Source organism: Nannobrachium achirus (assembly GCF_963921795.1).
Source record: "Nannobrachium achirus genome assembly, chromosome: 14".
In the NCBI taxonomy this organism is placed as follows: Eukaryota; Metazoa; Chordata; class Actinopteri; order Myctophiformes; family Myctophidae; genus Nannobrachium; species Nannobrachium achirus.
The window spans coordinates 48,230,698-48,245,092 of NC_137821.1; the positions used below are offsets into that span (position 1 = coordinate 48,230,698).

A 14,395-nucleotide genomic window follows, 5' to 3' on the forward strand; every position below is an offset into this window, starting at 1 on the left:
GTTCTGCATGACAGCCCTGCGCTGGCAGGCTGACGTCCCCCTGACGTCCCCGCGCTGGCGCGCGTGTTCCCGGTGACGAGATGACGTTGGAGCCAAGAAGAGGAGGAGGAAGAAGAGCGTGTATCTATTCTGCATCTAGCTTGAGGCAAGACCCACGTTCAGAGAAAGTAAAACATTTTAACTTATAATAAATCTTTCCTTCTGGGGGGTCCCTGGCACGAAATATTTTGAGATGGGGGTCAGCGGCCAAATACATATCATTTTAGGGGTCCTTGACATAACAGTTTGAGAACCACTGTCTGAGCCTAGGCCGATTCTACAAATGTCTTCTAAAACAGTTTTCTGTATGTCTGTGGTTGTCCAACTTTGTCGCAGACCCCCATCTGAAAATATTTTGTTCCAGGGACCCCCAGAATTTGAGTTAAAAATGTCCACTCTAAATGTGGGTCTTGCCTTGAGCTAGATGCAGAATAGATGCACGCAGCAGAAGGAGAAGCTGATTGATTGATTGATTGATTGATTGATTGATTGATTGATTGATTGATTGATTGATTGAACTAACGATTGAATGATTTATTGATTGAATACTTTATTAGCAGGTCGCAGAAAAGAACAGATCAATACGAGGTCTTATAAAAAACATTCTACAAACAATAGAACAATCTAAGGGTTCAAGTGCTTATTAATGTAAATAAAGAAAAGAAAATGTATACTAATAATAATAATAAGATAAGATAAGATATGATAAGACAGATAATATCTTATATGAGATGAGATTAGATAATCTAGCCTACTTATTGTTTGCTGGACGTAGGCTACAAATATTTAGTAATTTTTAATTGATGATCATTTAAACTGAATGTCACTTTGGTAAAGAGGAAAAGTCTCAAGCTTTGATTTTATTTTATTTTTCTTTGTTGCCAAGACATCTCTGTTTTTGGCTTGTCATTTTCCAGTCCGCTGCAGACAGATACTGGAATAACACAGTTTTCAACTGGACACTTTAATCCCAAAATTGGACTCTTACAGACTCTAAGTCTAATGTGAACATTCTCAAAGAAAGAAAAAAATGTTGCTGTGCTTGTTAGCCCTGCTTGTTTTGTATAGCCTATATTGCCGTGAATATTTCAGAAATATTTTAGTTTATTGATTCATTCTATTTATGTACTTTCATTCCAGTAATATCATGCTAGACGTATTCCCATCTTGGTGCTTTGGATTTCCCTATAGTGCCCACTGTTCCAAGGTCTGGTGCCCACATTCCCCTTGTGCCCACTCTTCAGTGGCCTGGTGTGGTGGTGCCCAATGCCCATTGTTAACCCATGTACTGCCCAGAATGTTTTGATGCCCACCCCTATACCTGTTACCTTTCCTCATATAGCCTACCGGTACTGTGCTTCTCGACCCCCCAGGGGTCCTTGAAGGGGGTCCAGGGGATCCCCAGCAAATTGTGTAAAAACAGCATTACTATCATTTCAATTAACTCTTTGTATAAAACGTAGGCTATTTTATACATTGGTTACAATAAATATAGCAGATATTCCAGCTCACAGTGCTTTTCTTTGTGCCATGCTGCGAGCATGTGCATCTGCTAATTTGGAAAATGTTTGAAAATCAAAAAAATAAATACATTGGAAAATGTTTGAAAATCAAAAAAAAAAAAAAGGAAATGTTTGAATGTTTTTTCTTTTCTTTTCTTTTCTTTTCTTTTCTTTTCCATCAATCTTCTCTTCTGGGAGTTAGTAGGCCTACCTGGCACAAAACATTTCCAGGGGGGTCCGTGGGAAAAATATATATCAGTTGGGGGGTCCTTGACATGAAAATGTTTGGGAACCACTGATCTATCTGTTCATCCAGGGGTGGCACTGTGGCAGTTAGCCTACTGTTGAACTCCTCACTTTTTGGAGCTGTGTGAAACACAGGCTCCCTATACGTGGCTGTGTGGGTGTGTCTGTCTGTGTGTGTGTATGTAGCCTGACTTGTAGCCTGACTTCGGCGCGTAACTAGTGCCGCACCATTTACGCCACTCGCGCAATATATACATCAAAATGTGCGGCTCGGCCGGGAATGGTGTTCTATTACCTTTCGTTCCGATCCGCCTTACCATGCCGACGTAATCGGCTAAAAACGACGCTTAATTGTCCCCATTGACTTATAATGGGACAATGCAAGAAATCACTTTCAAGTATTTTTCTCTCGTAAACCATAGGAGCTACAGTTTCAAACCTCGGAGAGGAGATTCATAATGATTTTAAGAATGAATCGAAAAATAATTACATCACTCGGCCTCATGGTGGCGCTATAACGGCCCACTTTACGTTTTGCCCCGTAACTCTTGAACCGTGGATCGGAAAATTAAAATTATTTTTTCCCTGGATTCCTTGGGTCAAGACGCATCTCCCCATATAGGCCACGCCCATTTGCGCCAGGATAGATTTTCCGCCATCTTGAATTTTCTCCAAAACACACTTTTTGCTCCTTTTCCTACATATTTTCTTCAAATGTCACAAAAATCGGTACACATGATCCACACACACACACACACACACACACACACACACACACACACACACACACACACACACACACACACACACAGCTCCACTTCACACGGGTGTGATTTTTTTTTATACTTGAGCATATTATTATTTGATAAAGATTGCTCTTTTGTACATTCAATATTGCTGTTCTGAGATTATGCTGATGATTATGCTGTATCAACAATAATACAGCATTGTTATTGGCCCTCCTTGATGATACGATGATGTGTGTGTAGAAGACACGTGTGACTGACAGTACCAGAACACGGCCACAAAGTGGCGCTAGTCTGACACTCAACACACACACACACACACACACACACACACACACACACACACACACACACACACACACACACACACACACACACACACACACACACACACACACTTCATAATAAAAGTCAATTCAAATGAGCACACACTTCATAATAAAAGTCAATTCAAATGAGCACACACTTCATAATAAAAGTCAATTCAAATGAGCTTCATAATTCATTAGCACGAGAGACCATGTGTCAATTGAAACAATCTTTTGCTGAATTCTGAATTTGGAATTCTTGGCAAATTGATACTGGGCACTGGGCAGCCTGTCTGCCAAACCATGATCACTTTCACAGGTTTTTATCAGTTAACTGTGCTTAGGTAATCTGCCACAGTAGCCTGTCTGTTTAGGGCCAACTATGTTTCAAGTTGAGTTGTGTTGTGATTGTGTAAGTTCATTTTAACTGATGTATTTATCTTTTAGGTCTAATCTTCTAGTGATAGTGTAGCTACCAGCTAGTGAGGCTGGCATGATGACTCTCTCTCTCGCTCCTCCCCAAAAGTAGGCAGTGTCCAAAAATCGTCACACACACACTCAGCTCTGTGCCTCTCTCTCACTGCTATGTATGTGTGTGTGTGTGAGAGAGGACTTTGTGTTGCGGATATAACAAGGATATACGTGGTGTGTTTTATAATAGTTTTTGGACATTTTCTCGAGCAGAAAACGGAACCTAAAACATCTTTCGGAGGAACATCACGACAGAGCCGTGGAGTGGAGTGCGTTAGAGAGAAGGGCGTTGGGATTAATACACAATCACACACATAAAAACACTTGTTGTGGAGGAGGAAGAAAGGACAGGAGTTACACAGAGTGTGCGTGTGTTGGTGTCGAAGACAACACGACCATGGAAGTTCCTGGTATGCAGGTAAGCATCGGTGGAAAGTAACAGAGTACATTTACTCAGGTACTGTACTTATAATTACTTAGTTAGAAGACCATGGAAGTTCCTGGTATGCAGGGTAAGCAGTGGGGGAAAGTAACTAAGTGCATTTACTTGAGTAATGTACTTATAAGTACAATTGGATAGGCCTATGTTTCAGTGGTGTAAAGTAACTATAGTACATTTACTTGAGTAATGTACTTAAGTATGCCTATGTTCAGTGGTGTAAAGTAACTTAAAACATTTAGGTATTTGTACTTTACTTGAGTGCTTCCAATGTTTCCAGTACATTTACTTCACTACTCCTATATCACTGTACATTTCAGAGGCAAACATTGTACTTTACTCCACACTACATTCATTTGAAACCTTTATAGTTACTATAGTTACTTTGCAGATATACATTATTATATTATAAAACACACATTAAACACTTAATCCCAATTGTATACCTGGAATGTTTGAAAATAGCAGATCTACATGCTCACAAAGCTCAACATTGTGAGCTTGTAGAGCTAGTGTTATTTTGTAACTGGCATGGTATTCTTCTTGCTTGAGGAACACACACTTTAGCTGTTGTTGTTGTTGTGAGGTTACAGGTGTGTGTGTGTGTGTGTGTGTGTGTGTGTGTGTGTGTGTGTGTGTGTGTGTGTGTGTGTGTGTGTGTGTGTGTGTGTGTGTGTGTGTGTGTGTGTGTGTGTGTGTGTGTGTGTGTGTGTGTGTGTGTGTGTGTGTGAGAGAGAGAGAGAGAGAGAGAGAGTCTGTCCAGTGAAACTCAACTTTCCACTATAGTTCAGTGGTTCTCAAAACTTTGACATTTGAAGGTCTCCCCCTTTAACTTTGACAGTGTACAAAGGAAACCAATTTGGTTTCATTTGTAACACTGTCAAAGTTATAGACTTGTATGCGTCGATTTAGACTCCCATAAAGGAACATAGAGAGTCCCTGAAGTTCACTTCTTTGAGAACCACTGTTGAATCCTATCCGATCCTTTCATGTTTTGGATGGTGTCCGTGTTACACTGCAATCGGTGACCCATAGAATTGTGGGACCTATATTAGTCCCCAGACAGAGGGGCCACTTTTTGTTGTGACTGAAAGTATTTGCTTGGCATCTGCGTTTACAAAGGATGGAAGGACATTTATTATTGGCATTTTGACTTTGAACCTAGGAAATGCTGTGTTTGTTCTGTTTTTATGGAATGTAAACATAGTTATTTCTCTGCAAACATGATGCCATGGTCTACTCTACACCATGTTTGTTTGTCCTTATGTGTCATGCTAAAATCAGGTCGAAGCCATGTTTCTTATTGTTCTTTGTTCCATTAGACTCTTGACTTATTTTTTGGTTTAGTAAAAAGAGAAGTTATTATTACAAAATCATGTTTAACTGTAGTAAACAGAAGCAGCGACCTCTGGCGGTCACATAATTCCACAGGGTCACTTGTATTGGCGTACCACGCTTTGTTTCTCCGTCGGCGGAGGAGGAAGTGGTTTCTGGTGTATGACGTCACGCAGTACACCTACAAACAAGAGAGAGTTGAGAAGGGAGAGAAAGAAAGGAGCCATTCATCCATCCATCCTTTCATTCATTCATTCATTCATTCAGTCAGTCCTGAAAGATGGCTTCTTTTTTAATGCCGTTAACAGTCTTAATAGTGGGGGGAACAGTAAAAGCATCCATTGAATCTCACATGTTATTCAAAATTCGGTCTAAAATTGGGATTTGAGTGTAATGCATTAGTTCTCCAAGCCAGGTCTGAGGACCCCCAGGGGTCCTTGAGGTAGTTCCAGGGGGTCCTCAGCTAAATGATAGTTAGGAACCTAATGGACACTTATGGGTATGTAACTCATTTGGTTCCATTACTTCATATGTACTTTCTCCGAGTTAAATTAACATTGATTTTTACAATAAAAAATAGGGGTCTCAGCGATAGAAATACCATTAAATGGGGGTCCATATAGCCTAGTACAAGTCAAACTGGCGGTCCTTGAAATTAAAATGGTTGAGAAAGAGAATCACTGCTAGAGCTGTAAAAATATTCTCTTATATGGGGGTCCCTGGCATATCTTTTCAAATGGGGGTCCGCGGGCTAATAGGTGTCAATTTGGGGGCCCACGACATGAAAAAGTTCGAGAAACACTATGTTGTAATGGAACTGAAGGGGTGAGACTGAGAAAGCTGTATGTGCCCCTTCTTTCCACGGATAATTGCATCATTTGGGACGTAAACTATTCCAGAGAGGAGTGGAATGAATGAATTTCCCCGGCTTCCACACACATGCTCACAACATGGCACTTCTTCTGTTACCGAGAGAGAGAGGCTCTCGTCTAAAGTTCAATTCATGCTCTGCGCTGAGAGTGTCTGCACGACCAAAGTCACTTCAAAGAGATTACTTTTAAGTAATGAAAATATTTTCATGGTGGGCTGTGGCATAGGTTGGCACATACCTCTGTCAAAATGTATGTAGATATATGTAATTTTTGAATATATATTTTGGGGGCATTTTCTGCCTTTTATCAATAGTGCCAGTGGAGATGACAGGAAACGGGGAGATAGACAAGCAGTGACACACAGGAAAGGATATCGGGATTGGGATTCGAACCTGCGACACTGCCAGGCTGCATTAGAGCCTGCAGGTGGTCGTTCAAATGGGTCCCCGATAAAAGGTTTTTGAGCGCTGTGAGCTTGTAGATCGTCTTTTTTTTTCTTCAAAATGTTTGCCTCTTACTTATATTATTTTACAATTCAGCATCACTGAAACAACAACAAGAAACAATGGAGCTTGTTGCTCAAAAACTAATTTCACCCACTGTTTTACACCTGTAAACCTGTGAGGTGAAGACTACGAAGTTGATTCTGATTCATGGAATTAATAGTCACAAACACCTACAATACATGATTGAAATGTGCTGAACTCTGATTGGTCTTAGCTTGATGCTGTCTTGTAAGTTGCAGACAGTAGAATGCTGCTCAGAACTCACAACAAGGTGAGACTGTATGATGCGTCCGGGCCTGTCACAAACTCACAACTATTACATAATCACCTAATCGACTGTTATTTGTTTTGCATAATCGTCATAATCATTAGCCTACCGGGTTGAAACATGTTCATATGTTTTCAATGGTCTTCAAACTTAGTGGAAATGGCAGGTGACACGTTTTGAGCTTGTAGATAGATGTGCTAGTTCAACTATTAGTGTTTTCTTTTATGTCATATCTGCCCTGCGCAACTATTGGTTATGAAGCCTAAAAGCCAAACAGATATGTATTTATTTTTATCCATAATGTTCCAATGTTCAACCACAGAAACATAATCAAATCGTTAATCACATTTAATTGAGCCACAAAATTGATAATCGCCAAGTAGACTGCTGTTGCTGTGCCCATTCAAAAAAAGAACTTAAGACACTACTCAAAGCGCGGATAATCCTTTCATTGTATATCTTAAAGAATCTGCCCCCAGTTAAATGACAAGAGACTACACCTCATCACCCCCCTTGAGTTGAGCACGCCTTTGAGGAGAGTTGCCTCAGAGCATCAAACTGACCTCTGAAGTCAAGCACCAGACAACCAGATCAATAGACTGACAACAAGGCTGTCTGGCCCAGGTGACTGTGTGTTATGACGCCCTAAAGACAGGCTGTGACACGCTTGAATGACATGGAACTGCACAGCTGCTGCTGGTGGTGATGAATAGACTGCTGTCATATAGATAGATATACCTGTACAATAGGTACTGAGTGTCCAGCAGTGTTGTATTGGTGATGGTGATTGATTATTTTATGCTTTAACTATTAAATCTAGCAGATATACAAGCTCACAGTGTGGCACCGAGTGCTGCGCTGCGAGCTTGTAGGTCTGATATTTCTTTTTAAATCGTGAACATTTTGCAGCAAGTCTTTGAATATTTTTGACACGATTCTATAAGTGTCTTCTAAATCCTTCTAATTTAGTTTTAGAACCACTGAGAAATCCTTCTCAGTGGTTCTCAAACGTTTTCATGTCAAGGACCCCCAAAATTACATGTATTTGGCCACGGACCCCCATCTCAAAATATGTTGTTCCAGGGACCCCCCAGAAGCAAATATTTGAGTTACAAATGTTCGCTTTTAAGATATATTAAAGCCTTGATTTTTCTTGCTCCGAAAATAGCAGATCTACAAGCTTGCAGTGAGCTTGTATATCTGCTATTTTTCAATAGTTAAAGCATTCAATAATGCTAGGCCTAAATGGGTTAATGTTTGGAGGGGACGTAAGGTTTATGACATCACACACTCGTCGCTTAACACCTACTCTACAGGAGTTAGCAGGTCAGACAATTGTCTATTGATATGCATACAGGCTCGTTCCTTTGTTAAATCAACCTGGTGTGACACTGCAGCGGCTGTAAACGTTGTCCAGGTGTGAACTTAAAGCCGGGTTGTTTTACATTGATACAGGCGGCTTCTACGCGCATGACCGCACCAATACAACACAGGTGTCCAGGAGGCTATTATTCCAAACGTAGGAGGCGGTGGATGAAGGAGCGCTTCTTTTCCGTTCACGCGTGCCAGGGTTAGGTTTAGGCATAGTTTTACTGAGGTTAAGGTTAGGGTTAGAGTTAGGCATAGTTTTACTGAGGTTAAGGTTAGGGTTAGGGTTAGAGTTAGGCATAGCTTTTTGGGTTAGGTTTAGGCTGAATTAGGCATAGCGGTTAACATTCACACCCGCGCGGCCAAGTGACCACACCCGAGCGCTCCAGACCTCCGCTCCAGCCAATCACAAGCTGCGCCTTCTAATTTATGTAACACCGTCTCCTACGGTAGGAATAATCGCGTCCAGGAGGGTCCAACAACGTTAAGGTGCTTTTTCCTGCGTGGCCTGCTAGCTCAAGAACTTCTCCAACGTACGGTACCTGCCCCATCCTCATTTCTCCTTCTTCGGCAGGGGTTGACACCAGAGATGGACCGATTGCAAAATTCTTGGCCGATACCGATCCACCGGTTTTATGAAGGTCTGACCTGCCAAAACCGATTTTTCCGATACCGATTTCTTTAGCTAAGAACTAGGAAATAGGGTTGCTCCAATACCCTTTTGTTTCAGGCCAAGTAGGCCTACAAGACATACTTCAATTTGAGTACCAATAAGCTAGAAGAACACTAATGCCAAATCAATCACAATAGTACAATATCCAAATTCACAGACAATATCCAGTCTAATATGACCGTCTGGACTAGGCAGGAGGAAAGCAGGTGACGCATGCTTCCCCCCCCCCCCCCCCCCTTCTTTTTGGAGACGACTTTGACACAGGATTATGGAATATATCCTTACATTGCAAAGGTAATCGGCACCATCTGTATTCTGTAGGCTGCCTCTAAGTAGACTGGCTGCTACTTGCTAATGTTTACGTCACAGGACCGAGCATCATGCTGTGCAGTGCAAGAGATACAATTGGCCGATTTTGGCATATTTATGTCAGTGACCTGCCGATCACCGATTTGGCCGGTTTGATATGATACCTGCCGATTTCTGATATTGGCCGATACCGATGTCCATCACTAGTTGACACTCATGGTTGCCCGACTGCCCGTGGCAGGTAAATAAAACGTTTGAGGCAGGTGAAGTTTGATTTCAGGTTTGCCCGGCGGGCAAGTGGGTTTGAGTGGAGAAGTGCAGTACAGTAACTGTCCTTAGTTCGCACAAGTTCAACACAAGATCCATGTGGAATTTGAAATAAGAGAGCACAGTTGACCTATAAGTGCCTTTATTTATATATTTTTAAGAATTGAGAGTTTTCACTGTTGCTACCTTGTTAACACATTGGGTGCCCCTGGATTGAGCCCCATTTATCTCCTCTAGCTGCCCAGGCCCACCACCATTGTATTGAATCCGGCCCTGCTGCGTCAATGCATGCGTCATGACGTCACTTGGTCACATGAGCGCATACAGGATGTTATTGTGTAACTTACTGTATGGACCAGTGTTGATCATAGCTGTTCATTGCCGATCAAAATTTGGACATTTTGCCGCACCACGCCACAGTTTTAGCCATAAAACAAACATCAGAGATAAAGGGCGTTAAAGATGGGGAAATGCATTGGAGTATACGGAGAAAAACGGCCGCGCGATGCTCTCAGCGTCGACTCGAAGCGACTAGCGGCTAATGGGCTACATCCAGGCGCAGCCCCAACCTAACGGTGAGATTTAAAGTTAATACTGTAAATACAGTAAACACGTCAACGCGTCGTGGGCCTCCCGCAACATCAAAGAGATTGACGCGTGGGCACTCGCTGTGTTAAACAAAGTGTGTACCCATATTTTATAGCTATTGAGATATTTGAAATAGATATTGAGGTATGTACATACATATCGCACAGCCCAGAAGTAAGTGAAAAATACGTGTTAAAATGGACTGTAATTCAAAAAATCACTTTGTACATTTCAGGCAAGTGGGCTGCGGGCATGACCTTTGGAAACATAGAACGTGAACCTGTGCTTGTCCAACGGAAAAGTGCCTCTGAGACCTTAGTGTACAACCCCTGCCCCATAAACCTCTCAAATCCATTGCCTGTTGTTTATGTGTAAAACACCAGTAAGACTCCCTAATCGGGAGATAATCGACCGCCAGGTCGCATGTATGTCGTCTTCAAAAAGCAACCTCATGGTGGCGCTAGAAGAGGGGCATGTGAGGAATCAGGGGCGGAGGTTGTGGTTTACCAGCCAAGGAGTGTGTGTGCAAAGTTTGGCATGGATATTAGGGGCAACGGTGGCGAAGATAAGAGTAGGGCCAAAAGTGTGACATGATGTGACGGAGAGACGGAGGGACGGACTGACAGACTGACTGACTGACGGACAGCCGGTGGAGGTTTTCATAGTAACTGCGACCTGGCGGTAGCAAACTACAGAACAGAGATCCTCCCCCTAAAAATGATATTATATCACATGAATAATTAATTGATCATATTTCGTTGTAATGCACATTCATTTTGGTGGAGTGGCAGCATGGAACTGAAGGAGAAATCAAGAATGCCCACCCGGGCATGTCTGTATAGGTTTCACTTTCCTGTCAGTTTGTCTTGCATGCCCCGGGCAGGCGGGTATGAAACTCCAGGCTGATTTTGTAGTTGTGTTTTACAGTTCAGCAGATTTAAAAACTCGGCAGACTAGTGCAAACAAATAAATAATGATGAGTGTGTTGCATTTTCATAGGTGTGTCCAGACTCAGAGCCAAGGGCATGCCAACGTGCAAGCATGATGATTGGCACACCTCAAATCTAATCACACTCATTAATTTGATTAGCTAGCAGCTGTGTCTCTTACATCATTGGTTTTCAAAGTTGGGTCCAGGGACCCCCAGGGGACTTCCAGGAGTTCCAGGGGCTCCTCAGCTAAATCATAGTTAGGAGCCAAATGGACGTGTCTAACTCAAGAGAGTGTAAATGGATCCATTGTTGGAATTGGGGATGTCAATTCTTGTTGTCATTGGTACAGGTCATTATTTGTCATTTCTTTGCATATGTCATTATTAGATAGGTACACTACTGATACCCTAGGATACTGTTGGATAGACACTGATGCTATTAATGTGCAGTACATTGTTAGATATAGCCTACTGATACATAGATACGGTTAAGATAGCCAGCTACCGATAGATACTGTATCGATACTGTTAAAGGACAACTTTAGTTTTTTACAACAAGGGTTCATATTTTAGATTGTAATTAAAGAATATAAAAGATGAGTGTTAAAATTATTGTATTTACTTCTTTCTATTGTTTTAGAGATTCTTATTTCAGTGGTTGGGGGCATGCGTACAAGTGGCTAAATATGTCATTTTACACAGAATAAGCCCATTCCCAACGCAACCTTTCATGGTTGGATGTGACTTATGGGGGCTAGAAGTGTTACTGTAAATAGCAATAAAGAAACTGCTGGCTTATTGTGTCTAAAACGACATATTTAGCCACTTGTACGCATGCCCCCATGCGTACGCATGCCCCACGTTTTAGTACGGTAAGCGCAATGAAACAATAGAACGAAGCAAATTAAAACATTTTAACACTCACTTTTTCTTTTCTCTAATTACAATCTAAAATATGAGCCCTTGTTGTAAAAAAAAAAAAGTTGTCCTTTAAGTGTGACAGTGAGTAATACATTTTGTCAGGTTCTGTCTGTCAATATTTGCCAAACGCTTGTCAAATGAAGATAGAATATCTTTTGTTGGACATTGTGAATGTTGCTGGTGGTGAGATTCTCTACAGATAGCTTGTAATGGCTTTTCAGCAAAACCACCAACTATCATTTAGAAGTACTTTTTGTTGCTTTTTATTAAAAATGATAATGGGTCAGCAGCACTTTGTTTTGATGTTTGCCAGAGATTTCTACTACGAAACTGAAACTCTCTGTGTGTGTGTGTGTGTGTGTGTGTGTGTGTGTGTGTGTGTGTGTGTGTGTGTGTGTGTGTGTGTGTGTGTGTGTGTGTGTGTGTGTGTGTGTGTGTGTGTGTGGTTAAAGGTCACAGCAGGTCATGGCTTCGGGTTAACATTTCATATCAACAAAAACCTGAGCTAATAAATTATGCTTAAACAATAAACTAGGCTCTGATGTTAAGCCAGGACAACAGGTCACGCTAACGGGCCGTTCTCTCATCAAACTGTGTAGAACACACACTCAGTCACTCAGTCTGCTACAAACACAAGCACGTTCTACAGAGAGAAGTTAGTTAGTTCCCACTGAGGTCGGAAGAATAGATGATTGATGTCTTGACTCTAATTGTGAGGAAATGAGGCAGCGCTGCAGTCAGGGACGTGCAGAGGATGTTTGAGGGGCCTGAAATTTCCTAAAAGGGGACTTCTGCCAAAAATAGGGTAAATAGCTGATCTACAAGCTCACAACATGTTGCGAGCTTGTAAATTAGCTGTTTTCGGTGTGCATCCCCACACTCGGCTTGGTTATACGAAGCCTTTAGCTTTAGCTACTGGAGATGCGGCGTACGACATGGATTTCTACACAGAGGACACATTCTTTCAACATAAAATGTTGCATTCAAGTTGAGGAGAGTTCGGAAAAGGCAAGTCTCATGACTGCTGTAGGACATGGAAAGGGGGCATTTGCATTTCTTTCTCCATAGTAAATGCTGCATTCATGCACTGGAGAGGGCAGTTTTTACAGACAGGTAAAAGCCCCCTTTGAGCCCGTCTTTTTGTGCACGTGCCTGGCTGCAGTGGCTCAGGAGGTAGAGTCAGTGGCCGCCTTGGAATCGGAAAGGTTCTCGGTTCGATCCCTGGCCAGTTCCTCCTGGCTTAGTGTGTGTAGTGTCCTTGAGCAATACACTGAAACCCTGGGCCTAACTGCTCCCGATGAGCAGGTTGGTGCCTTGCATGGCTTCCTCTACCGTCAGTACGTGAATGGGTTCATGGTAAATAAATGGTAAAATGGTGCATTTATATAGTGAAAGCGCTTTACAGAGATTGTGCATTACATTCACCCATTCACACACACATTCATTTCATTCATACACCGATGGCGGAGGAAACCATGCAAGGAAGGCACCAACCTGCTCACTGTGAGCAACTATAGGGGTTCAGGTGTCTTGCTCAAGGACACTTCGACACTAACTCTGGGGGAGCCGGTTCCCAAGCGTCCACTCTACCTCCTGAGCCACTCCCGCCCCCTGTAATGCACTTTCGATAAAGTCGCAATATAAATAGTATTGCATCATTATGAAGGATAGCCTGGTGATGCTTTGCCCATGGTTATTGTATGATGTTTCTGAAGATTTGGAGAGCAAAATACCATACTTGTTATTAATAATAATTACTTGGTATTGTTATTATTAGTATTACTACAACTACTGCATGTTGATATAGAACATTTTAGATTTATATTATATTTTAGATAGCTTGTAGATCTGCTGTTTCTAAACTTTTGAAATTGGACACTGCATAATGAGTACATTCACTTTTGGTACTTTAAATATTTTTTTTATAGATTCCATTGTAGTATTGATACTAAGTATGTAAAAAAAAAGGCGAGTAATATTTCTATCACAGTATATTACCGGCCAGTATCATCATCATTATATTGACATTTCTTTTCAGCAGCAGTGTGACTGTACTGTACTGTGCTGTAGGCCACACTGCCTGTCTGTCAGAAGTTTGATTCAAGGTTTTGAGGAAGTAAACATTCAACTGAACTATCATGAGACTGTGTGTGTGTGTGTGTGTGTGTGTGTGTGTGTGTGTGCGTGTGCGTGTGCGTGTGCGTGCGTGTGTGTGGAACATCATTTAAAACATGGTGGTTTGTGGTCAGGGTGTTGTTATATTTTGTACTTTTGAATTACTTGTTCTCTTGTCGTTGTCATGTCATTGTGCCAGGCACCTACACATTATAGACATAAAAGGGGGACTTGAGCCCCTTTCCCTGCCCTTTTATCCGTCTGTAAAAAGTTCCCTCTCCAGACCATGAATGCACTTTTTACTATGATGAAAGAAATGCAAATGCCCTCTTTCCATGCCATACCTGAAGGTAGCATTCAAGAGAATTGTCCAAACTCTTCTGAACGTGAAATTCGTGAATACAGCATCTTATGTTAAAAGAATTGCCTCAGTCTCTGTGTAGAAACCCATGCTGTTACGCCACAACCTCGAGTAATGACTTGATTATGCG

General features: G+C 41.8%; 1 protein-coding gene across 1 annotated transcript in view; it reads left to right on the top strand.

Moving 5' to 3' along the window:
- Positions 1 to 3,459: 3,459 nt before the first annotated feature.
- stk26 (serine/threonine protein kinase 26) overlaps positions 3,460 to 14,395 on the top strand; it is a 73,716-nt gene continuing 62,780 nt past the window's right edge. Inside the window, exon 1 of the mRNA XM_080742043.1 lies at positions 3,460 to 3,730. Coding sequence (XP_080598169.1) covers positions 3,710 to 3,730 — 21 coding nt within the window. The 5' untranslated portion in view covers positions 3,460 to 3,709. The remainder of the gene's footprint in view (positions 3,731 to 14,395) is intronic.